Source organism: Peromyscus eremicus, chromosome 6 (assembly GCF_949786415.1).
Source record: "Peromyscus eremicus chromosome 6, PerEre_H2_v1, whole genome shotgun sequence".
NCBI classification, from domain to species: domain Eukaryota; kingdom Metazoa; phylum Chordata; class Mammalia; order Rodentia; family Cricetidae; genus Peromyscus; species Peromyscus eremicus.
Window position 1 is genome coordinate 27,552,422 of NC_081421.1, and position 26,009 is coordinate 27,578,430.

Here is a 26,009-nt window from a genome sequence, read left to right on the forward strand (position 1 = left end):
GAAAATGATATTTAGGGCATTTTAATGTTTTAGATGATAATTTTGAGCATGTTAGTGTATGTCTATAGAGTGGGGATATTAGCTTCTTCCTTATGTGGGTATTGTGCAGATTAAATGAGACTGTAAGCATACTGTTCCTGAAAACAGCACATCTGAGTGGGCTTCCATCTCTGCAGGGCAGACGCTAAAGGTCCATTCCCTTTTCTTTCAGAGCAAGTGGAGTTGCCTGCTGTGGCCTCAGTCAGTGCCTCAGTGATTAAGTCTCCATCCGACCCTGCTCATGGCTCTGTTCCTCCACCGCCACTCTTAATGCCAGCTGCTGCCACAAGGAGCACTATCACGGCTATGGCCAGCGGCACCCCCCACCTGGAAAACAAGCCTCCGCAGGCTATTGTGAAGCCGCAGATCTTGACCCACGTAATCGAAGGTTTCGTGATTCAGGAGGGATTGGAGCCCTTTCCTGTAAGTAGAAAGCTTTTTGTGTTTTAGAAACTATTTGTAGCCATATAACACTATCTTAAAAGTTGTCTACTATTGTTCTCTAAGGAAAGACTTATCTTATTTTAAAGGTTGATTTTTTTAAATATAGAATTTTAACTGTCTAATCTTTTATGTATTTTCCTGTATCGGTTCTGAGACATTTTGAACTAGCCATTTCCAATCTTAGTTTTGCTTATCTGCCTGATGGAGATGCTCGTTGGATGTGTGAGAATTAAATATGCTAGCACTGTTCTTTGCTATACCTGGCATTTACTAGCCATAACTATTATTTATTATCACTATTGTAGTGACAATTACAGCTTTACTTTTTCATGTTATAAAAGTAATATGTGCTTTAAAACTTGAACTATATAGAACAAGTACTAATTTCACAGTGCATGTATATTCATATAATCAAGATTATTATTGTATATACAATTCTTTATTTTTTATACTTCATAAATAAGCATTTGTTTCTATATCATTAATAACATTTTTGTACATTTTGAAAGGTGACATAATATTTTACTTTATGGACAACCATAATATATAAAATCCTCTCAAACATTGTTTTCATTTTATCACTGTTTAAATACTCTAAGATACAGCTTAGTGGTAGGTTGTATTTTTAGCATGTTTGAGGTGCTTGCTCAGATCTTCAGCACCCACCACACACACAGAGGTGGGGGAGAAAGGTATTATACTTTTGTATGTAAGTTGTCCAGATTTTAAATAGTTTTCTTAGCATACATTTCTAGAAGTAGTAGTATTCTGATTTATTATTTTATAGAAAGATTGTTTCCTCATCCACTAGAAGTATAGGCCATTAGCAGCATTACATAATAGAATTACTTTTACAAATTTTGCTTGAGGCATATTCAGTTACTGAAATGAATACAAATGTTTTAATTTAAAATTTTGATTCTACTCTTAATAATTTTTTTTATTTTGTCGATATGAGAGTTTTGTCTCATAACCATGTATGCCTATGGTCCTCGGATGGCAGAAGAGGGTGTTGGACGCTTGAAATTGAAGTTACAGGTGGCTGTGAGCCATCATATGGGTGCTGGGAATCAAACCAGGGTCCTCTGGAAAAAGCAGCCAGTGTACTTAACTGTTGAGCCATCTCTCCAGTCCTTGTAGAAATTTCTAATAAGCTGTAGTTCCCTACCATTCCATAACCAGCATTCTTTCCAGATTAGCTGAGGGCTTGCTTAAAGAATCAGTACATATTCTTGATTTAATTTTTTCCTGAAAATATTTCTAAAATTAAATATTCATGATACTGAACACAATGACTGTTTTGTTGTTGATGTTAACCTTGTGGTGTTGAGTTTCTGTTTGTTCTATAATTACAGTGGTTAGGTTGCTGAAGGAGTCGCAAGACTTGGTGCTAGTCTTGATATTGCTTTGTAAAGAAGTACTCTAAACTCCTTGAGCATTAGCATCCTTCTCTGTAAAATATATGAAGTGTGGACTCAGGGTATAGGTCTTTGGTACTGTCTTGCCTAGCATGTATGTGGCTATGGATTTCATCTCTAGCATTTAAAATGTTCATCTTTGTGTGTGTTGCATTTATATGGAAAAAGTAAAGCTTCTGAAGGAAGAACTTGAAAAAATGCTTAATCAGATTTTTTTCTTTTTATTTAAAGTAGCTTTTGCCAGGTGGTGGTGGTGAACTCTTTTAATCTCAGCACTTGGGAGGCAGAGGCAGGCAGATCTCTGTGAGTTCAAGGCCAGCCTGGTCTACAGAGCAAGTTCCAGGATAGCCAGGGCCACACAGAGAAACCCTGTCTCAAAAAACAAAACAGTAGCTTTTATTCTCACATAATACTCCTAATTATGGTTTCCCCTCCCTCTGCTCCTCTGTTCCTTCCCAACTCCCGTCCCAGCTGGATCTGTCCCCTTTCTGTCTCTAATTAGAAAACAAACAGGCTTCTAAAGGATAAGAATACAATAAAATATAATTGGAAAAGATAAAAACTAATACACCAGAAGAGGACAAAACAAACAAACAAACAACAACAACAACAACAAAAACAAGGAAAAGAGCCCAAGAAAAGGCACATAAAACAGATTTGACACAGAGATCCATTTGTTTGTACACTCAAGAATCCCATAAAAACACTAATCTGGAAGCCATTAATTAATGTATATGCAAAGGATTTGTAGGGTAAAAAGAAACAGAAAAAATATACATAAATAAATAAAAATAAAAAGATAATTAAAAAAAAGCCCTGATAAGACACTATAAGACAAGGAACTTCCAATAATGCTGTTGAATTTGTTTTCTGTTGGCCTACAACCTACATGCAGACTAAAGAGTAGTTTGTTTCTGCATTGAGACTCCCTTGGAGGAATGTTGCTTGAGTTTTCCTGCCTGGCCCACAGTCAGGACAAATCTCTCTCACCTGCCAGTCCCACAGCCGCTCAAACCCAACCAAGTAAACACAGAGACTTATATTGGTTACAAACTGTATGGCTGTGGCAGGCTTCTTGCTAACTGTTCTTACAGCTTAAATTAATCCATTTCTATAAATTTATACCTTGCCACATGGCTTGTGGCTTACCGGCATCTTCACATGCTGTTTGTCATTGTGTAGGCTGGCAGTGTCTCTCTCACTCAGCCTTCCACTTCCCAGCTTTATTCTCCTCCTTGTCCCGCCTACACTTCCTGCCTAGCCAGTGACCAATCAGTGTTTTATTTATTGACCAATCAGCAACACATTTGCCATACAGAATATCCCACAGCAGAGGAAACTAAATTTTTATTTGCAAGTGGTTATCAGTTGGAGTTCGCTTCTGGGTTAGGGATGAGGACATGTGTCCCCTTCTCCTTTCAGCTCTAGGACCCCATTTGGTGCAGAGCTGTGCAGGCCCCATGTATGCTGCCACAGTCTGTGAGTTTGTGTGTGCATTGATCTTGTTTAGAAGGTTTAGAGGACCTTGCTTTCTCAGTGTCCTGTTCTCCATCCCTCTGGTTACAGTCTTTCTGCCGCCTCTTCCACAGGGTTCTCTGAACTCTGAGGGGAGGAATTTGATGGAGACATCCCATTTAGGGTTGAGTGTTCCAAGGTTCCTCTCTTCTCTGCATAATGTCGGGCTGTGGGTCTCTATATTTATTCTCATTGATGCAGAAGGAAGCCTCTCTGATGATGACTGAGCTAAGCATTGTAGATCTTTACCCATTTTTTAAATTGAGTTATTTGTTTTCTTGATGTTTAGTTTTTTGAATTCTTTATATATTTTGGATAGTAGTCCTCTATTGGATGAGTAGTTGGTAAAAATCTTTTCCCATTGTGGAGGCTGCTGCTCTGTTGTATTGATGGTGTCCTTTGCTGTGCAGAATCTTCTCAGTTTCATGAGGTCCCATTTATTAATTGTTGATCTTAGTTCCTGTGCTAACAATGTTCTGTTTAGAATGTCATCTGTGCCAGTGAATTCAGGGCTGTTTCCATTTTCTCTGTGAGATTCAGTGTGTGTGACTTTATGTTGAGATCTGGTCCATTTGGACTTGAGTTTTGTGCAGGATGATAAGTATGGATCTATTCAGATTCTTTTACATTCAGTCATCCAGTTTGACCTGCACCATTGGTTGAAGATGCTGTCTTTTTTCCATTGTGTATTTCTGGCTTCTTAATAAGAAATCAGATGGTCATAGGTGTGTGGGTTTCTCTGGGCCTTCAGTTTGTTTCCATTGCTGGACATGTTCTGTTTTTATGCCAATAATATGTTGTTTTCATTACTGATAGTACAGTTTGAGGTCGGGAATGGTGATATCTCCAGCAGTTCTTTTATTTTCAGGATTGTTTTAACTATCTTGTTTTTTTTTTTTGTGTTTCCATATGAAGCTGAAATTTTCCTTTCAAGATCTGTGAAGAATTATGTTGGAATTTTGAATGAGATTGCATTGAATCTGCAGATTACTTTTGGTAAAATAGCCATTTTTACTATCTTAATCCTACTGATTCATGAGCATGGGAGATCTTTCCATCTTCTGATATCTTCGTCAGTTTCTTTTTTTCAAAGACTTGAAGTTTTTGTCACACAAGTCTTTCACTTGTTTGGTTAGAGTTACCCCAAGATATTTTATATTGTTTGTGGCTATTGCGGAGGGTGTTGTTTCCTGGATTTCTTTCTCAGTCCATTTGTCAGTTGTTTATAGGAGGGCTACTGATTTTTATGACTTAATTTTGTATCTAGCTTCTTTACTGAAAGTGTTGATCAACTGTAGGAGTTCGTTGGTGAAATTTTTAGGGTCACTCATGTATGCTATCATATTATCTGAAAATAAAGATACTTTAACTTCTTCCTTTCTAATTTGTATCTCCTTGATTTGGCTTAAATTTGGTTTTATCATAGAATGTCTGATTTTCTCCATCTATGGAGATTGAAAGTTTTGCTGGGTATAGTAGTCTGGGCTGGCATCCATAGTCTTCTTAGAGTCAATAGAACATCTGTCCAGGCCCTTCTGGCTTGAAGAGTCTCCATTTAGAAGCCAGTTGGTTTTTTTTTTTTTTGGTAGGTTTACCTTCATGTTACTTGGTCTTTTTCCTTGCAGCTTTTAATACTTTCTCTTTTCTGTATATTTAGTTTTTGATTATTATGTGCCAAAGGGAATTTGTTTTCTGGTCCAGTCTATTTGGTGTTTCTGTATTTTTAAAAGCCACCAGCAAGATGGTGCAGCAGGTAAAAGCCATGCTAGCTTGGCAATCTGAGTTTGACCCCTGGGACCCACATAGAGGTAGAAAGAGCATACTTAACTCCACAAAGTTGTTTTCTGCTGTCCACATATGTGCTATGGTACATCCTTTCCCCTTCACATGTCCCTCCCTCCCTCCCTCCCTCCCTCCCTCCCTCCCTCCCTCCCTCCTCCCTCCCTCCATCCATCTCTCTCTCTCTCTCTCTCTCTCTCTCTCTCTCTCTCTCTCTCTCTCTCTCTCACACACACACACACACACACACACACACACACACACACACATTCATTCTTGGGGCATGTGAGCTGTGGAGAAGGCTCAGCTGGTAAAGTATCCGTTGTCCAAGGGTGAACACACCCATGACTCTTCCCTGATCTTTACCACTGAATGATAAAATATCTGCAGATAGCCGGGTGGTGGTGGCACACGCCTTTAATCCCAGCACTGGGAGGCAGAGCCAGGCGGATCTCTGTGAGTTCGAGGCCAGCCTGGACTACCAAGTGAGTTCCAGGAAAAGGCGCAAAAAGCTATACAGAGAAACCCTGTCTCAAAAAACCAAAACAACAACAACAAAAAAAATCTGCAGATATATACAGCCTTGTATTAGAGAGCTAATCTTGTGTGTTCAAGGCTCTAGGAAAAAGAGTTGCTGAACTGAATAGTACCGTGAAAAGTGAGGCTGGACGTGGACATTGCATAGGACAAGACAGAGGCTGAGGCAAGAGGAACTACATAGGGAGAGGCATCTTTTTTTTTTTTTTTTTTTTTTTTTTTTTAAAGACTTATTTATTTATTATGTATACAGTGCTCTGCTTGCATGAATCCCTGCAGGCCAGAAGAGGGCACCAGATCTCGTTACAGATGGTTGTGAGCCACCAGGTGGTTGTTGGGAATTGAACTCCGGTCCTCTGGAAGAGCAGCCAGTGCTCTTAACCGCTGAGCCATCTCTCCAGCCCAGGGAAAGGCATCTTAAAGACATGCTAAAGAAAACTATAGCTGCCGGGCGGTGGTGGCACACGCCTTTAATCCCAGCACTCAGGAGGCAGAGCCAGGTGGATCTCTGTGAGTTGGAGGCCAGCCTGGACTACTGAGTGAGTTCCAGGAAAAGGCGCAAAGCTACACAGAGAAACCCTGTCTCGAAAAACAAAAAAAACAAAACAAACAAACAAAAAAAACACCAAAAACAAAAAACAAACAAACAAAAAACCCTCAAAAAACTATAGCTCAGTGTAAGACCTTGGATTCAATCCCCAGAACTGTAAAATAAATCACTTCAAGCAGCAACCACTTCTCTTTGAATGCTTTCCCGTGGTGCAGGATAATCTGACTGCTTCTGTTTTAGTATTATAAATATAGGGAAGCACTAGATTTGAAGACTTTTTTAGGTACTTGCCTGAAGCAGCAGTGCATTGTATTTGACAGACACTGCAGTATGTATTCTGCTGCTAGCTAGCAGTAAGTGCATATGTATAGAACCTTTTACTTTATTTACCCTTAATGACTGGATCTGATCATTGAGTAAGTAAATATCACAGCTACCATTCTTCCAGAGGGTCATTTTACAAATTAGACTCATTTATTTCTGGCTAATTTTTACAGATCGTTTCATTCTCTTTTCCATTTGAAGGTAAGTCGTTCATCTTTGCTGATAGAACAACCTGTGAAAAAGAGGCCTCTTTTGGATAATCAGGTGGTAAATTCTGTGTGTGTTCAGCCAGAGCTACAGAATAACACAAAGCATGCAGATAACTCGTCTGACACAGAGATGGAAGACATGATTGCTGAAGGTCTGTGGATCTCATCAAATCTTTTCTCTAACTTTGCCTTTTACCACTTGAACTAGGGTGTGGCTTTTTATTCTGCATGGATTTTCACTTGGAAAGAATTCAGGTTTGTACATACAGTGAGTATGTAAACACTCTATTGACCAGAATAATGGGTAAGCTACCACTCTTATAACTAAATAACTAAAAGAGCACTAACATTGGTGCTGATTTGTACAATGTTAGTTTGATTTCTAGGTGGGACAAGTTCTATCATACATGAGAGAAAATTAATTTAAATTTTTTGTGAATCAGGACAATCAATTCTTGCTTTTAAAAAGCAGACCTAAGTAACAAATGACTATTTTACTGGAGTTACTTCAAAAATATAGAACATCTAGGTATGTGGTTTTTAGATTTGTCCTTTTGTGATGGATGTTAGAAGCTGGTAGAAGCAGTTACATTCAGGGTGTTCTCTTTAGTCAAGAGATAACACTTGTTCTAAGAGAAAGATACTGTTAATCTCCTTACTGTCAAAGACTCCTTTTCAACCGACTGTATTCTAATACCGAAAATCCCTTAGAAGTCAAAATGATCAAAATGCTTGAGGAAAAGCAAACACAGGTAAATGCAGAACTGATGTGCTATGCCTTGAGTTTCTAGTTAAAGTCAGCAAATGCTCCTACTTTTTTAAAATGAAGTTCTGAATGTGTTCCTTAAAGGAAATAACCAACAAAACAAAACAACCTAGCTGTATTGTATAGGAGAGTCTTCATGAGAGATTGTTCTATCATGTGGTTACCACCCTACAGTGGATGTTGTTCAGTTTGGCATATTTAGTCAGGGCTTACAATGGTGAACTCATTAGCATCTTTGTCTTAGTAATTATCCTTAGGATCTCTAAAATTAATTTGCCAATATTTATTCAGCTAATGTTACTTTATTGTGTGTCTCTATACAGTGTTAAATTTACCTAAATGGCGTGTTGGTAAGCTAAATCTACATCCTTCTGACTCTTAAAGGGTGGCACCTGCCATTGGTGGTGTTTTATAAGCTCTTGTGAAGTATTCAACATTTTTACTTCTTATTCGAACAACCAAACCTGTAATAGTATAATATTTGACTTTGACTAACTTTTGCTTATTTTGAGTTCAGTTTGATTCCTTCTGCCTTTCTTTCTGAAGCTTGTAGTCATTTTAGCCCCCTGATACAGTGTGTATATCTTAAAAGCAGATATTTTCTTACATAATTAAATAACAGAATTAATAATTCTTTGGTGTAATACCTGATTCATATTCAGATTTCCTCAGTTATCTGAAGCATGATCTTTCACAGTCATTTGATTAAAATCAGGTTCCAAACAAGGTCATCATGGTGGCTTTCATTGTTAGAATTTAATTTCATTTAATTTTCAAATACATGTTTTTAGTTAGTTGATTATATGTGAGAACATTTCTTATTTGAGATAAAAGGTAATGAAGACCAATGTTTAGGTTTTCTTTTTTTGCTCATATCTGTAAGAAGTGTATAAATGAAGGTTTTATGCTAAAACGTGTTTAGCATGTCATCCTGCTGAACACACAGGAGGAACGTGGAAATCTGGGAAGTTTTGTAACATATTTCATGATATTTGTAGTTTATAAAATATAATGGACAATACACATTGCTAGTGTGCTGACACATGACGGGTATGTACAGAAAGAAGTGAAAACACAGCCTCCTTCCCTTAAGGAACTTTTTGTTTAGTTGAAAACTAGAGAATCTCCATTACAGAGCAGCAAATGTTAGATAGAGAGAGTAAGAACACAGAGCTGGCTGAAGTTATTTACAGCTTGGTGAATTTCTTCTGTTTATGAGTTTGAACTATATTTTGTGTTAAAAGAGACAAAGAGGCAAGCATAGATTTAAGATAACAGTCAGGAAAAACAGTTCTGATTAGGATAGGAACAGATGCACAGGGGATGTAACTGTAGGAGCACATTGAATCAAAGGACACTGAACAGACAGTTGGAGTCAGGCCCAGAAGGACCCTGGATGAAGACGTAGGACTTGGGGGGTTTATGGATGAAGACCTAGGACTTGGGGGGTTTATGGATGAAGACCTAGGACTTGAGGGTTTGTGGATGAAGACCTAGGACTTGGGGGGTTTATGGATGAAGACCTAGGACTTGAGGTGTTTATGGATGAAGACCTAGGACTTGAGGGTTTGTGGAATAAGACCTCGGGCTTGAGGGGTTTGTGGATGAAGACCTAGGACTTGGGGGGTTTATGGATGAAGACCTAGGACTTGGGGGGTTTATGGATGAAGACCTAGGACTTGGGGGGGGTTTATGAATGAAGACCTAGGACTTGAGGGTTTATGGATGAAGACCTAGGACTTGGGGGGTTTATGGATGAAGACCTAGGACTTGGGGGGTTTATGGATGAAGACCTAGGACTTGGGGGGTTTATGGATGAAGACCTAGGACTTGAGGGGTTTGTGGATGAAGACCTCGGGCTTGAGGGGCATTACTCAAGTTTTTTGGCAGTTGTAATAAGCTGAAAGGGGTTTGGCATTTTGTTGGTCATCTCTGTTGGATGTGTTAGAGGTTTGGCATGTAACTGACACCTGTAGTCTTAATGGGAAGAGGAAAGAAAGGACTAAAGGGAGACAGGAAAAGATGCTATGAAAGGAGAGGAAAACCTAAAGATGGCTAATATATTTCATAATAGACAACTATTACATAATGCTAACATCTTGCCAGGTGGTGGTAGCACACTCCTTTAAACCCAGCACTTGGGAGGCTGAGGCATGTGGATCTCTGTGAGTTTGAGACCAGCTTGGTCTACAGAGCTAGTTCTAGGATACTCTGTCTCAAAAAAACAAAAACAAAAACAAAACAAAACAAATAAAAAAAGCTAAGCTAACGTTTTTAAGTTCTTTATAGTTTTAACTTTCCAGGACCATTTTATAATTTTAGCATTTTTATTATTGTATACACCAGTGTTCATGCAATGTAATATAGAGTAAAATGGTGAGGTCATTTTCTTAGTGGCTGTAGTTTTTGTATATATAATTTCAGTATAAAAACACTCATTTTTAAGATAGGCAAACTGTTAAATTCATGGTACTTATAAATCTTTTTAAAGAGTTGTCCAAGTTTGCTTCTCTGTTACTGTGATAAAACCCTGACCAAAACCAGCTTGGCAGGGAAAGGATTATTTCAGCCCATCATCAAGGGAGGCTGAGGCAGGCACTGCAGCAGAGACCATGAATCAGCACTGCTTACTGACTTGCTCCCATAGCTTGCTCAGCTTGCTGTCTTGTACAAAACCCAGAACCAGGGGTGGCACCGCCCACAGCAAGCTGGGCCCTCCCACATCAATCTTTTGTTTAAAAAAATTGCCCTACGGACATGCCCACAGGCCAACTAATGGAGGCAATTCCTCATTTAAGTTCCTTCTTCCCAAATGACTCTCTTTGTCAAGTTGACAAAAAACCAGTACAGTTGACCCCTTGGTAACCTCACACAAACACTTTTAAACTTTAACCTTTCCTTTCTTTTTCATCCTAAGATCTCATGAAACATAGTCCCACTTTTATGTATATGAGTGCTCTGTCTTCATGCACACCACAAGAGAGCATTAGATCCCATTACAGATGGTCGTGAGCCACCATGTTGTTGCTGGGAATTAAACTCAGACTTATGGAAGAGAAGCCAGTTCTCTTAACTGTTGAGCCATCTCTCCAGCTGAACATAGTCCAACTTTTAAAGTCCCATAGTCTTTAAAATTTTCAACACTTTAAAAGTTTCAGCTATGGGCTCCTATAAAATCTAAAATGAGTTATATACTTTCTTTTTTTTTTCCTTTGGTTTTTCAAGACAGGGTTTCTCTGTGTAGTCCTGACTGCCCTAGAACTTGCTCTATAGACCAGGCTTGCTTCAAATTTAGAGATCCACCTGCCTCTGCCTCCCAATTCCTGGGATTAAAGGCATGTGCCACCACCACCTGGCTACTTTCTTATTCTAAAAGGGGAGAACTAGGGACTAGTAACAGTCAGATCAAAGCAAACCCCAAACCTAACAGTGTTAATAGCTCAGTGTCTGATGTCTGTGACTACTCATGATCTTCCAGGCTTCTAAGGATTCCTAGCCCCTCCATTTTGTTTTAAGCTGACAAAAACTAACCAGCACAAGAATCAACTATGGTTTGATTTGGACTGGTTCTGTAATCAGAATTTCCAAACAATAGCTTGTGATTTATCAAAATATCATATTATTTTCCCTGGTAAGTTACTGCATTGATGATGGTTTCCAGATCATTTCTCCTCTTTGCTGCCAATCCTCCTGTGATTTCAAGTCTGTAGGGAAATAAAAACAATTCCTCACTGTGGAAGTTTGAATGTAATTGGTCCTTATAATCTCATAGGGAGTGATACCATTTGGAGGTGTGGCTTTGCTGGAGCAGGTGTGGTCTTGTTGGAGGAAGTGTGTCACTGTGGAGGCAGGCTTTGAGGCCTCATATATGCTCAAGCCACACCCAGTGTCAATCCACTTCTTAGTGCCTACAAGATGTAGAACTCTCAGCTACCTCTCCAGCACCATGTCTGCCTGCATGCCACCATGTCCCACCATGATGATAATGGACTGAATCTCTAAAACTATAAGCCATCACCTCAGTTTAATGTTTTCCTTTATAAGACTTGCCATGGTCATGGTGTCCTTCATAGCAATAGAACTCCAATTAAGGCAGAAGTTGGTACCAGGGACTGGGGTATTGCTGTGATAGGCCTGATCATATTTTTGTTTGGAGGAATTTGGAATTTAGTACTTTGGGTTATGAAAGCTTTGGAATGCTTTAAGCACTGCTCAACAGGCTAGTAGAAGCATGGAAGACAGGTGCTAGGAATTATTTGAACCGTCAGGGCCTGGCTCAAGAGGTTTAAGAGAGAATTTTAGTATGTTGCCTAGAGATTGTTCTTGTGATATTTGGTGAAGAAAGTGGCTGCCTTTTGCCCTTGTCTGAAGAGTCTGCCTGAGGCTAAAGTGAAGAGTATTAATTCTGTTGGCAGAGGCAGAGGAAATCTCAAAACATCATAGTATAGACTCTGTCGTGTGGTTATTAGTGGTAATCTAATGAAATATCACAGGAACAATCCTGTGCCATTATATGGTGAAAGTATGTGATCTGCTTTTTGTTTTTGTTTTTTGTTTTTTGCTTATTTTGTAGGGCATTACAGTTAGATTGCATGAATCTCAGAAAAGACTTTGAACTTTGGACTTTTACATATTGTTGAGATTGTGATAGACTATGGAGACTTCTGAAATTGACTAAATGCATTTTGCATTATGATATTGTTACAGGCTTATGGGGGCCAGGGAGTGAAATGTGGTAGTTTGAGTGTAATTGGTCCCCATAATCTCATAGGGAGACACTAGTAGAAAGTGTGACTTTGTTGGAGTAGATGTGGCCTTGCTGGAGGAAGTGTGTCACTGTGGAGGTTGGCTTTGAGGTCTCATATATGCTCAAGCCACGCCCAGTGTCTCAGTCCACTTTTCTGCAAGGTTTAGAACTCTTGGCTACCTTTCAGCACCATGTCTGCCTGCAGGCCACCATGTCCCACCATGATGATAATGGACCGAATCTCTGAAATTCATAGACAGTCTGAAGCAAAACTTTGAGCAACCTGCTACCTCTTGGTAGTTACACCAGTGAGTGGTTGAGTGAGTTCTGTCTCTCTGGTACAGGCTTTCCAAGATGTTCAGGTGAAAATGATATTCCTGTGAGTTAGAACATCAAATTCTAAAGGACACAGATAAAGGTTAGGTTTTGGGAAGAGGCAATTTTTTTATTTTTTAGAAAGTACATTTTGAATTTGTTCTTTGAGAATTCCAGACATGCATATAATATGTTTTGATTAAATGTACTCTATGTTCTCCCCTTCCCCTTTTCCCAGACAGCTTTCCCATCATTTCTCTCTCTCAACTTTGTGTCTCCCACCCCCAACCCTGAGTTCACCTGGAGCATGGGTATCCTAGTAGGGGCCACATGCCTGAGAAAAAAATGACTTTCCTTCTCCAGAAACTATCTGTTGATGATAGCTCCACAGCTGGGATCCTAGGAAAGGGCCCATTTTTACTTTACTTACGTTGAGATAATTGCATCTACATTGTGACTGAATCAGTGACCTTTGCATACATACCAAAGTAGTTTTGAGAGTTTCCTTTCAATGGCCACTCTGGTGCTGAAGATGTAGAACATTTGCCCGGGGTGTGAGAGGCCCTAGGTTTGATTCCCTTGCACACATACAAAACACAAAGCACCAAAGGCCACTTGGTGGCTTGTAATTTCCTTAGTAAGATGGTGTGCTGGGGCTCTGCAGGGCCCGCTGTGACTCCGCAGTGTGTTTCACGGTAGTTCTCCCTCCGTCACTTGATCGTGTGCTCCTCCTGCTCCTCTAGTATGCTGGAGTTTCCTGGCTGTGTGCCGGCCATGTCACTGTAGGACCTTTGTCTTCATCCTTTTCCCGAGCATGCACCCTCCACGTCCACTCAGTCCCCCTCATCCAACGGACTTTGTAAGAGTACAGACAAAGCACACGTGCTGCTCACTGCTGAACTAAGTTTAGTTAGCACAGGACTTCCTTTTCCTTTTTCCTTTTACTGTGCCTTGGCGTAATAGGGTGGGTTTTAGGTCTCACGGAGATCTTTGAGTACTTATGTGTTTTAGTACTCTGAGTTCTTTGTATTTTATTTGTTGTTTTCAAGTGTGTAGGTATTTCGCATGCATGCATGTATGTCTGTGTACTACTGCTTGGTGCTTGGTGCCTTCAGAGGCAGAAGAGGGTTTGGGTCCCTTGGAATGGGTGTTATGGATGGATGTGAGCTGCCATTTAGGAGCTGAACCCTAGTCCTCTGGAAGAGCAGCCAGTGCGCTAAACCACTGAGCCATCTCTCCAGCCCCAGTACTCTTAGTTCTTATGTGGAAACTGTGAAATGGAGCAGGCATCCATGTACTAGTTACTTCAGTTCTTTGGGAAAGATCATGAAGATTGAGCTGTTTGCCTTAGGTGCTGTGCCTGAAACAAGATAGGAATGAAGGAGAGCGTTTGGGTTTGGTTTGGGGTTGGGGTTAAGACTAGCATTCTTACTTAGCAGGGAGCACCCTAGAAAATACACCAATAGTCAGGCATTATGAGGCTGTTTAAGATTTTAAAAGCAGAATTAATTTTATTTGACATTAAAAGGAACTGTTTTATAAATTGATAATACATATATTTATAAAATTGGTCATACACTACAGATCTCTTAGGTAAATATTTTACATGTCCCATTAAAATCAAACATACAAACATGTCTCCATTTTGAAGCCATTCTCCTCTCCATTAGGAATTGAAAGGGTTCCTTGCTGTGAATCTTCATAGCACGATGTACCAAGTTCATATCCCACGTTCTGCTTTTTGAAAATATCCCTTTTAGTGGGTACTCACCTTCATTTCTCAGTGTTTAGAAATCACATATTGCTGTTTGTATATTTTAGACATGCTGGATTCTTAGCAAAACTAACCTATGCTTCTTTGTATAAATGTATTTGTTGTATAGAAAAAAAACCCAAAACATCATTTTTCTGGAGAAACAAGGAACTAGTAGGAGCCCAGCCAGAGTGGCTCTGGGTCCAAAGAAGGTGAAGTCCTGGTCTGACAGTGTTATGTAACTAGAATTAGAGGCTGAAAGAAATTTTGACACACTCAGATTGTTTACCTTTTCCTTTCTTTTTTAGAGACATTAGAAGAAATGGATAGTGAATTGCTCAAGTGTGAGTTCTGTGGAAAAATGGGATATCCTAATGAATTTTTACGGTCAAAACGGTTCTGTACTATGTCATGTGCCAAAAGGTATGTTGGCGTTCTTGGATTTGCTTAGGGAGAACCAGGAACTTTTGCAGAAAGTCAAGACTCAGTTACAGTTGAGCTTTGGTCGGAGTTAGCTGTGGTAACACAGGGAAGGTTAGGTGCCATTGGCACCTACTTACCCACTTACTCTGGGTCTCATTACTAGAATTTGCTAAGTGATAATTATGCACTAATATGCAGTTTCATAGTATATGCTCATGAAGCAGCAGTCATCTGGTGCAAGGACATGCTGTGGAGAATCTCTCCTATAGCATGATAAGTATATGATAGAATATTAGTTTTGTGTTTTAAAAATCACAACTAATTAACTTTCAAAATTAATTAGTAGTTAATTTTAAAATTAATTTGTTTTTATGTAGGATCTTGCTATATAGCTCTGGCTGGCCTGGATTTCCTGTGAATACTAGGCTGGTCTCCAGCATTCTGTGGTCCTCCTGTTTCTGCTTCCCAGTTACTGGGATCATAACTATATACCACCATGCCCAGATAGACTACTAGTCTGTAAAGATTAATACAGGGACTGGAGAGATAGCTTAGCAGCTAAGAAAACCTGGTCCTCATTCAGAAGACCTAGGTATGCTTTAGGTTGATTATTTTGAAATTTATGTTCTTTTAAAAAGCCAGTGAATTTCTTGCTTGAACATAACGTTTCGTGTAGTTGCCACAGAACTACCTTTAGTGAGAATAATAGAAGTAAGTTTCTTTCAGAAGCAGGCGTATCACTTCAGTGCATTACTCAAATGTTTATTTATGATTAATGGTAGGTCTAGAGTAAGATTATGGAGGATTTTTTTTAAAAGATTTATTTATTTATTATGTATAGTGTTCTGTCTGCATGTATGCCTGCAGGCCAGAAGAGGGCACCAGATCTCATTACAGATGGTTGTGAGCCACCATGTGATTGCTGGGAATTGAACTCAGAATCTTTGGAAGAGCAGCCAGTGTTATTAACCACTGAGCCATCTCTCCAGCCCAAGATTATGGAGGATTTATGTTTTAGCTTGAATTTTAGTCTGCATAAAACATGTGACAGAACAGTAGCTCTCTCATGCTGGTTAAAAACGCTTGTCAATTTGGGAAATAGTCTATCTTTCAGGATATTCTAATATAATAACCTCTTGACTGTTTAGAAGTCTATCAGGACACTCAGAGTCTGCTTCAGTGAGCCTCCTTCGGTCAGGGACACCAGCACAGTGAAGCATGGCCGAAAGAGCAAGGGAGGGAGCCGGGTCAGGTCGGGGAAGTGCTGTTGCTGTTGACAGGGCTGCTTAGTGTCAGGCTGGGAGAGCTGGATAGACAAGGACGAACTACCAGACACTTCTCTCCTTCTTTAGTGTAAGCTCTGTCACCTGACATGTTAGTTAGAAATCAAACCTCACTTTGCTGAGCCCACAGATAAACCCCTATGAACACAGCAGCACTTCCTGAGTTATTTCAGTGGCTCTCAGGTACATTTGCAGCTTTAGAGGACAAATAGTCTATCAGTTCTCACAGTATTGCTGACTCTAGCCCTGATATTTTCATTAAACATAGGTAAGCAAAATGACATGTGTTACTTTAGAATAGTTATCAGTAGCAAAAGTAATGTGTGTGTGTTTTGCCTCTAAGAATATATGGGAACCGTGTGTGTGCCTGATGTGGAAGCCAGAAGAGGGCATTGGACTCCCTAGAACTGGGGTTCAGGCAGTTGTGAGCCTCCACTGTGTGCTGAGAACCAAACCCTGGTCTCCACATGTGTATATGTGTCTGCACATGTATGTGTTCCTGCACCTGCACATACATATCTGCATACTCCTTTTACTAAAATAAGACAAAACAAAACCCCAAATATATTACTTGTAAAATAGTTTAATTAAGCATTGGAAATATTTATTACAAAGTATCTCTTCTGTAAACATGGATTTTCTTCCTGCTTGGAAAATCGCCTTCTGCATTTTGCAGGTTTCTCATTATTCTTCTATAATCAGGAGGAAATACCATTACCTTGTTAAAGGTGTCCAGTATTATGTTGGAAGATATTTTATGATAGACACAGAGGCCATTTTTGACCTGTAGGATAAATCCATTCAGTAAGATAGAAGTACTTTGTGAGGTATTACAGTCCTTAATAATTGTCTAGTACTTACTGTGTCACAGTTTTACTTTAAAGTTACAGCTGAATTCTAAATGAAGTGTCCCATATATTGCTTAATTTTTCTTTCTTGAATTTCTTAGGTACAACGTTAGCTGCTCTAAAAAATTTGCACTTAGTCGTTGGAATCGTAAGCCTGATAATCAGAGTCTTGGGCATCGGGGCCGTCGTCCAAGTGGCCCTGAAGGGACAGCAAGAGAACATATCCTTAGGCAGGTCTGTAGAAAGCTTGCTTCAATGTACAATGTCCTTTTCAGAAATTCAAGGAAAGTGCAATGCTGTATTTTACTTTACTGCATTTTCCAGCTTCCAATTACTTATCCATCTGCAGAAGAAGACTTGGCTTCTCATGAAGATTCTGTGCCCTCTGCTGTGACAACTCGTCTGCGCAGGCAGAGTGAGCGGGAAAGAGAACGTGAGCTTCGAGATGTGAGAATTAGGAAAATGCCTGAGAACAGTGACGTGCTCCCAGGGGCACAGACAGAGCCCTCTATATGGACGGTCGATGATGTCTGGGCCTTCATTCATTCTTTGCCTGGTATGTGGCTCACCACACTAGCCTGGATGGTTTTCTTGTGCCTTCACAAGAAAATGATGTTAAGTCCATCCACACCTTTGGCATTAAAGGCTAGAGAAACTATGTGTAAATTAAATGGCGTTTGCTATTGAAATGTGATCTGCTTCCTCTTACTTATCCCTTCGCATGACTGTACTCTGTCATACCCCCAAATCAATACAAACGGACTGTCCTGCTGTTGCTCTGGCACTCCAGCTGGCGGATGGTGAGGTTCTGTCTTCTCCAGCCTGATTCTTTCGAGAGGGCAGGAGAGCGAGTCAGACATTTCTCCCCTTCTACTTCTTTATTTTCTAATCATTTTCCTCTCCATTTCCTCAGCTAACCCTTTTTGAAACAGACATAAGACAGACCATATTTAGTGTGTGTGTATTTTTTGAATGCTAATCAACACTATGGAATAGACAAACTTCTGTCTCTCTCTAAGATGATCCATCCATTCTAACCCGAGGGTACACTCCTTCTGCCCACCTGTTCTCTGGTACTTCCCCACCAGCTCCAGCCTCTGTTCACTTGAAGCAACTGTCTTTGTGGTGGCCAGAGATGGTATGGCCTGTGCTTACAATGAGACCCACACTAAATGTGTGTTTGGACGACAGTGTATTTCTTTTTAACTTGTAAAACTCTGGCCTTTTGCACCTAGAAAATGAGATTTTAAAAATGTGTTCCCTTCCTGTCTCATTGTGAGTTGTACTATTCTCTTTCCTCAAGCTTTCTAGAAGAGTGCATCTCACTTGGGTTATTATCAGACACCTTTTTTAAAACATAATTCTTTACTGACTCTTTGGGAATGTCACAACATGTCCTCCGATCCCGCTCGTCTCCCAGTCTTTCCCTATTGAGCTCGCTATTGAGATGTTGTTGCTGTCTTCCTTTGAAGGTAACCAAAGTTTCAGAAGCAAACTCCGAGTTGAAGGAAATAAATGTAGAAATAGTAATTTAAAAACTGCCACCCTAAATTTTACCTTATCTACTGAACTCTGAAATGTTCTTACTGTATCACAGCTTTTCTAAATGCAAAATTTTAACACAAGATATTTTTAACACATTTATTTTAACAAATTTTTAACAAAACATTGTTTAAAGGATATATATTTCATATCAATTTGTAAGTACCTGCATGAAGAAACTAAGGTTTCTGTTAATAGCTGAGCAGTATGTTTAGACTCTGCTTTCAACTTGGTCTCTTAGGGTAGTGAACCTTCACTGATGATTGTTTCAGTATTGAAGGAAATAGAACCAATTTTAGTTTTGGACCAGTTCAGCTGTCTTAACGCTGGAGTCCACCCACCCTGATTACCCAGGACAGGCGTCCCGCCCTCCTCATAGTCGGGTTTCCTGAGGGGTGTGTAGTATGTCTGTGAGCCTGGGTTCTTCCTAGAGCAGCGGTGCCTTTCCCTTTGGGTAGGGGAGTTGCTGTATAGTCTAGTGAAATTAGTTGTCCCAGATGACCAGCAAATTGTCCTTACTGCTGAGCCGTGGATTACTTCAAGTGTTGTTTTTTATGGCAGTTTTCCCAGCATCATGGTGTTGCCCCTACTCTGGACTGCTTCATTAGGTCAGAACTTTGCCTTGCTCCTCCTTCACTAGAGTCCAGCAGCCATAACCAAAAACTGGACTATATTGTCTTACTGAGTTCATACATATCGTTAAGAAGAGACAGCCTTGGTTGGTTCTATTTAGTCCGTCTGTCCGTCCTGAATCCCTCTCTCACTCCCTCCCTCTTTTCCTTCCTTCTTCTCTTCCTCCTACCCTCCCTCCCTGTGTTCTTCCCTCCTTGCTGATGAAATGGGAGCATTTCTGAATTGCTTTAGCAGACCAAATAATCCATTTGTGCAATCAGTTATTGCCTTTCCGAAAGTTTTCCTCAGAGTAGCTTAGGGTAAATCTTATACTAGAAAAATATGTTTCTCTTTCTTTCTGCCTCTCTGGTCTTTTTAAATAACTTTCTGAGCTTCAGGCTGTTTCTTTTTCCTGAGTATTTTTAGAAGCTTTTCTCATAGTAGGAACAAGCTTATGTATTTTATATTTTGTGATCTGTTACATTTTCTTTCCAGATAGGATGAACTTCCTTGTAATCAGGGCACCTGTATTTACTCCTGGATTTCTGTTATCTTTGTGTTATCATGTTATTAAAATACCCATTGGGACTGTGTTAAAGCTTCCAAGTAGCAAATTCATATCTCGGAGCTGTTATCAGAGTGAAAAGTAACAGAACCTGGGGTGCATTGGAAGTTCTCCACGAAACACTTCTGGTTTCAACTAAAAGCAGGTTATCTTGTATACTACCCCTTAGTGACCTGCCCTTTTGGAGAGATCATTCTATACTCATCTGTGAACCCATAGATTGATTTCTCTGTAGGAATGTAAAGTAGGAATTATTTCTTTACAGTATAACTTTATTGTCTTTGGGGAAATGTTCATTCTGCAGTATTGAGTGGTACTTGGTGTCTTTCTTACAACTTGGGTGAGGTCAGTTTGTGTATAGAATGTTTTGTTTAGATTTTAAAGTGGGAGAAGTGACCATGGACACCGGAAGGTTGAGGTGGGATAGGAGCGTGGCCAGTGCCTTACCTAGAGCTCTGCACTCGGACAGGGGTGGTGAGGCAGCCGAGCTGCAGTGAGGGTGTCAGGAACAGTGTGAGCTGCCGTCAGTGAGGGTGTCAGGTACTCACAGAACTTTTACTCCGAGTATCTTGAATACTTAAACTAAAAACAATCTTGTTTTTTCCGTTGAGTTTCTAGCTGTGCACTTGTTTGTCCCCTCCCCCCCTTTCTATAAGTCACTTTATTTTCTCATTTCTGTGCTACTGATACTTTGTGTGGTTGGCTTGAGAAAATTGGGATCTAAAAATGATGATAATGTTATTTAATCACGCTGTTTCCCAATACACTTTAAAACTATTTTGCCAATGCCTTTACTGTCTACCTACAAGCAGACATCTGGAAGGGACCCCAGTCAAGAGGAATGAGAGCATGCCGATGTTTCCTCCTGGTAGTTCCTTGTTTCTATTCCCAAATGTAGCTCTTGTGGTCCTCCTCTCCTTAGTCCTGATTTCCGAATCTAAGTAAGCCTATGCTTTCTCTCTCTTCTTTCCTTCCCTGGTTCTTATAAGTAAGACTGGAGAGAAGAACGTTAGTTCTTCCATAAAAGAAGGATGAAGTCAGTTTTGTTGAGAGCTACCTCTGGGAAAAGAAAAAGGGCTTTTCTATGGTGAGTAATCCTGTTTCATCTATATGGTTTCTTATGTGTGGTACATGGGCAAAGCCATACAAATTTTATACAGGATTTTGAAATATAAATTTTTGAAAGTCTGAGAAATTACCAAAATAGAGACATTGATAAGCTGGCTGCTTTATAAAACCCACTGAAGAGAGAAATGACCGTCAGTGAGGTACACTGAGGAAAAGGATGGCCACACAAGTGAACACATGATCGAAACATGTTACTGCCACGGATGCTCTCCACAGTGGATGGCACTTCTCCAGTCCATCATATCTTCCCTCGTCCTTATGTAAATGAATGCATGAGTGCTGCACTGTAGTGCTTTGGGGGTGCTCGTGGGTCTGTAAGGTAGGCCTTGTTATCCTAGTACAAGCTAGAGGATGACATTTACAGTGGAGAGGAGAGTCAGCCTAGCAAAATTGTTGGATTCCAAGGTGCAAATTAACCATTTCCTTTTCTCATCATCTGTTTCTGTGATTCCCCTTGAAATACTGATTGAATACAAAAAGGCTGTAAAAATGTTCGATCTTGTTCTTAAGCTAACTTTTATAGTTTTACTATTGTAAGGAAGCATTCTTGTTCTTGCATTCTCTCCCCTTTGGGTTCCTTAGTTCATTCCCTAACTTAGAGGTCTTTTTCCCATGATAGGAATGATTGGGTATTTTGGTAGGCCATAGAACTGTCGGGTTCAGGTAACCCTGCTTTAGGTTGAAGCAGGAGATTGTCCTGCAGCTTCATGATTTCAGAGACAGCTTGCTTTGTAATGTCTTTTTTTTTTCCACTAAGATGAAGATGAGGAGTGCTGAGGGGTGTGGTGACATGTTCAGGGTAGAGCACTTGCCTGCCATCCCCAGAGCTCTGGGTTCCGTTCCTAGCACCATTAAAAAAGGGTGGGGGTGCAGTATGGCACTTTCCTGTAATCCCAGTATGTATGTGGGAAAACAGAATAAGTTTAAGACCAGCCTACAGGCTACATAGACTGTTCCAGAGATGAAATGAAGACTAGAAATGAGTTCAGCGGTGTTAAGCTTTGAAGTTGATGTTACAAGTTGAACGGTCTGATGTGTGTGTCAGCAGTCCTGTAACATTAGTACAATAGTCCTCGGGGGGTGGGGTTGTTCTGTCCTGAGGGAACACTACAAATATCTTAGACATACTTGGAGTTATGCGAATTCAAAGAAGGGTATGGGTGATAATGAAAGTTTAATCTGACACTTGAGAAAATATTTCTAGATTATTATTTATGGCCAAACATTTTATTCCACTCTGCCTATATATGAAGTTATGTTATGGAAGATGAGTCCATGAGGTGTAAAGCCTCAGAATGAAAGACTTTTTGCATGGGAAATACAATGTATTGACTAGTCCCTCTTACCTCTTGCTATTGTTTCTGCAATGTTCTTAGAGCAAGATTTCCAAGTAAGCTCTTTCCTTGGTTTTTACTTCTTCAAGGATGAACCCCAGGCTTACCAGGACATTGGTTTATCAGCCTCTGTTGCACGTGCTCAGACCCAGGGACAGCAGAACTGTCACTGTTAGGAGCTCGTCTAATGTGTGACTCTAACCTTCCTCTCCTGGAATTCCAGGCTGCCAGGATGTCGCGGATGAGTTCAGGGCACAGGAGATTGACGGACAGGCCCTGCTCTTGCTAAAAGAAGACCATCTTATGAGTGCAATGAACATCAAGCTGGGCCCAGCCCTGAAGATCTGTGCACGCATCAACTCTCTGAAGGACTCTTAACAGGAAGCCGAGGCTTTGATGTAATATCATTTTATTCCTCTTAGTAGGTAAAGGTAGAGCCTCCTCTGGCTGAGAATCTTCGACTGACGATGGAAGGCCAAGCACATTGGGACTGCCACTTCCAGTGCCCACATTTCTCTCCAGATACCATAACTCATCATACACTTTCAGAATTAGCCAACATTGGTGAAGTTAATTTTACCAGTTACATACAGCACTGAAAGACTTGTTACAGAGGCCCATATTTTTCAAAGAAATATGTTATACTAGATAATTTTTTAAAGGTAATGTTTATCATTAATATAAAAGAAGCCTTTTAAAAATAATTACTGATTTACACTCCCTCTCCTTTGATTCTGTTTTCTTATAAGTTTTTCTACCCTGTTAGTTTTCCAAAGGTTATCATAGAGATATAAGGTAATTTAGAAGCCCATTGACAGAATTGAGTGCAATGATATATCAGTATGTTTTAAAAACATATCTTCCAGACAAATGCTCTGGCTGTGAAGAAGGATTGCGTTCTTGCATTAGCAGTGTTTATGGAGGTCACAGAGTCTCTCTTCTAGACTTCACCCAGATTGGCATGACAGACAGTTTTCCTCTTGGTTCTGTACATTCAGAGCAATAGTTCTCAGTGGGGGTCTCTTTTTGTCCTCCAGGGGGCATTTGGCAATATCTAGACACATTCTGGTTACCACAGCTTGGGGTTGAGTTTTGGAGAGGGTTGTTCCAGGAGTTGAGGAGGTGGTAGTGGCAGCCAGAGATGTTGCCGAATATCCTTCAGTGCACAGGACTACTACCAAGAATGATACGTCATAGATGCCAGTAGTGCCAAGGTTGAGAAGCCCTGGTGAGCCAAGAGTGCTGCGTGTTGCTCTTTTTCACCTGCAGGGGCATACGAAAAGATAGGGTATGATAAGGGGTACATGTATAGTGAAGTATTATTCAAATGGCATTGATGTTCTGCTGAAGTATTTTTTTTTACAGTTTTACTGTATTACCAGAAAGGGGAAGAAAAATCCATAAAATTGTCTATAAGATGAGGCTGCTTTACAGGACATGTGACTGTGATGTGGCACTGGCCCATGGTCACCTTTCCTGACTGTTGCTCTGCACTGATGGTATAAGATGCATCATGCCTGTGAGTCTCTTCCAGCAAGGAGAGTTGGCAGTGGAGCCGTGACCCCTTCCCATGTGCTCTCAAAGCAACCCTGCTCAGTCTGTCTAGAGTACACATTTCTTTCTCCCTTACTAAGTCCTTGGAGTCTTCCCACAAAATATTAAAGGGATTTCTCTTAATCAGAAGTTTCCACTCAGCAGTTTTCTGGAGTTAGGACATTAAGACAGAATTTCCTGTGACTGCTCTGAAAGCCTTAAAGTGCTGGGCATCAGAAGAGCTGATGACTTGGTCTGCTTTCTGTACCTCTTTACTACATCCTTGAGAAATCGGAGCGGATAACGAAGCCTTGGCCACAGATGTAAGAGACAGCAAGAGTCTGAGCTGCTTCATTTTCATGGCTCTTTTCAGAAATTGTGTTGAGCTAGTAGAAGACTAAAAGGTGTTACAAAGGTTATCACAGATATTTATCTTTTGGCTTTATGTACATTAGAAAATGTTGGTTATTTTTATACAAAAATATAGTGGCTAATTTTTTTAATCTTTTAGATGCCTCTTGTTTGAATGTATGCTTTGTGGGATTGTCAGTGTAGTAGTTTAAGAGGTGTTCACTGGTAGTCTGTGTAGACTCAGAATGTGTACGTAGTGTGAGGCTCATGTTTCAAGCCCACAGTAGTATAGTCTGTTACATATTTCTCTGTATCACATTTTCTTATTAATGTTTCAAGAAAGGTAGATACTCTATAGTCCATCTCATTTATTAGTAATGAGTCATCATGGCAGTTGTCATAGACTTTCCCCTCATTCTCCTAAACAAGCTAAGCAGCACTAAGAGATTGCCTACTATATGAAGGAGGCACAGAGGCAAATTTCCTCTGGAATTAAAACTGTATTGTAGTAATCCACAGTTAAAATAGAATTGATTGTCCAGTATAGACCTCCAGCAATAATGCTTCCCTCCTACAAATACTTATAGTCTTTAAGGTATTCACTCTACCCTTCTACTAGAATCAGCTCATTGTGTGTTTATGAGAAACCCCTGGGCCGAGCACTCTCTTCAAACATCCCTAAGCAGCTTACAAGAGGAGTTTCTGTTGGAGATACCTTCTTGTCCTTGACTCTGTCCAGATCTTCTGTTGTCCACGCAACTTAAATTCAACTAGAAAATACACTTTTTTCCTACAAGTGGGTTGTTTGATTTAGAAATGGCTTGTTTGCTGTCATTTGGTAGTCCTCCCATTGTTGCAGGAATAGTTCTAGATAATTTAATCATCCTAGTTTCAAAGTTTCAATTACATGTAATGTGTTTGTGTCCCCCTATCTCCTGAGCATTAGGCCGTTCAGTATGACATAGATAGAAAGAATGCCAATTTCATTTCCTTTTGTATTACTAAGTGCTTTAAGAACTTTCTTGGAAGAAAAAAAAAATGACAACCAGGAAGGGAACATGGGTTCTTCCTATTTTTGCTACCTGAGTTTGCATTTCCTTACTTTAAACCCCCTTTCCACTATGGGACATGCTTTTCACATTTTATTTAAGTTCTGTGTTCTTAGGAAAATAAACAGCTGGCTTGTAAAAGTTACTTTATCTGACAATACTTACAAGCTTTGTGTAGACATGTGTAAAGCACAGCTACACAGCTTCATTATAAATCAGCACAGCCTAGGAATGTTGTCTCCATACTTGAGAGCTTTGGTGGCCTGCAGCTGTGATGGTTCCATTCACTGTCTTGGAGTTCCTTGTGTGAAGTCCGGGTTAAAGCTGTCCCCTGGGAGGAGAGGTGCTGAAGAGAGGAAAGAACTGGCAGTGAATGAGCTAGAGAGCGGCTGAGAGGCCAATGGACCCCACTGGTGCTCACTCCATTATTGCAACGCTGAACACATTTCTGCACTTTTGACGTTAAAATTCATGCTTTACCTAAATAAATGGAAGTGGTTTTCTGTGTTTTAGGAATCCCGCTGCTTTCCTCTTTTTGTTTTTCGTATTAGAAAACTAGTATGTGAGACCATGCCTTTGAATAATTTTTAGTCAACCTTCATATATTAAGTGCAAAATTGTAGTCACTTATCTGTTTACAAATACAAATCTTGGATTGAAGTCTTTCAAGGGACACAGTTTCTCACAAGTTTGTTTAGTTGTGTGCCTCAGAACTCAGAGCCATGTTTTAAGGGGTTCAGTGCTATCCTGGACCAGAGTAGTAGGGAGGAAATAGAGTCATGTAATTTGAGGCTTTGATTTCATGTGTATACGTGATTCTAGAAAGAATAAACTATTACTGATGCATGTGAATGAAGCTGATCGTACAGCTATGTCCAGTGTATGAAATCTGACTGGTAATACTGTTGAAGCATTTCAAACATGTTTTCAACCTGAGAGGCTGGC

At 40.1% G+C, this 26,009-nt stretch overlaps 1 protein-coding gene and 1 long non-coding RNA gene across 6 annotated transcripts in view; one reads left to right on the forward strand and one right to left on the reverse strand.

Annotated features, from left to right (window-relative positions):
- Phc3 (polyhomeotic homolog 3) overlaps window positions 1-22,846 on the forward strand; it is a 69,944-nt gene extending 47,098 nt beyond the window's left edge. For 4 of the 5 annotated variants that reach the window (XM_059265302.1, XM_059265304.1, XM_059265305.1 and 1 more), the window contains 6 exons: window positions 212-462; window positions 6,808-6,967; window positions 14,705-14,819; window positions 17,052-17,184; window positions 17,275-17,506; window positions 22,355-22,846. In XM_059265302.1, the coding sequence (XP_059121285.1) occupies window positions 212-462; window positions 6,808-6,967; window positions 14,705-14,819; window positions 17,052-17,184; window positions 17,275-17,506; window positions 22,355-22,509 (1,046 nt within the window). In that variant the 3' untranslated portion in view covers window positions 22,510-22,846. Of the gene's footprint in view, window positions 1-211; window positions 463-6,807; window positions 6,968-14,704; window positions 14,820-17,051; window positions 17,185-17,274; window positions 17,507-22,354 lie in introns of those variants that run through there. The other variant, XM_059265307.1, reaches the window with a different exon arrangement.
- Window positions 22,524-25,636, reverse strand: LOC131912988 (uncharacterized). The gene is made up of 2 exons (XR_009379777.1): window positions 25,230-25,636; window positions 22,524-23,394 (listed from the first exon to the last, which is right to left on the reverse strand). It is a non-coding gene; the product is annotated as an uncharacterized LOC131912988 (long non-coding RNA).
- Window positions 25,637-26,009: the final 373 nt, after the last annotated feature.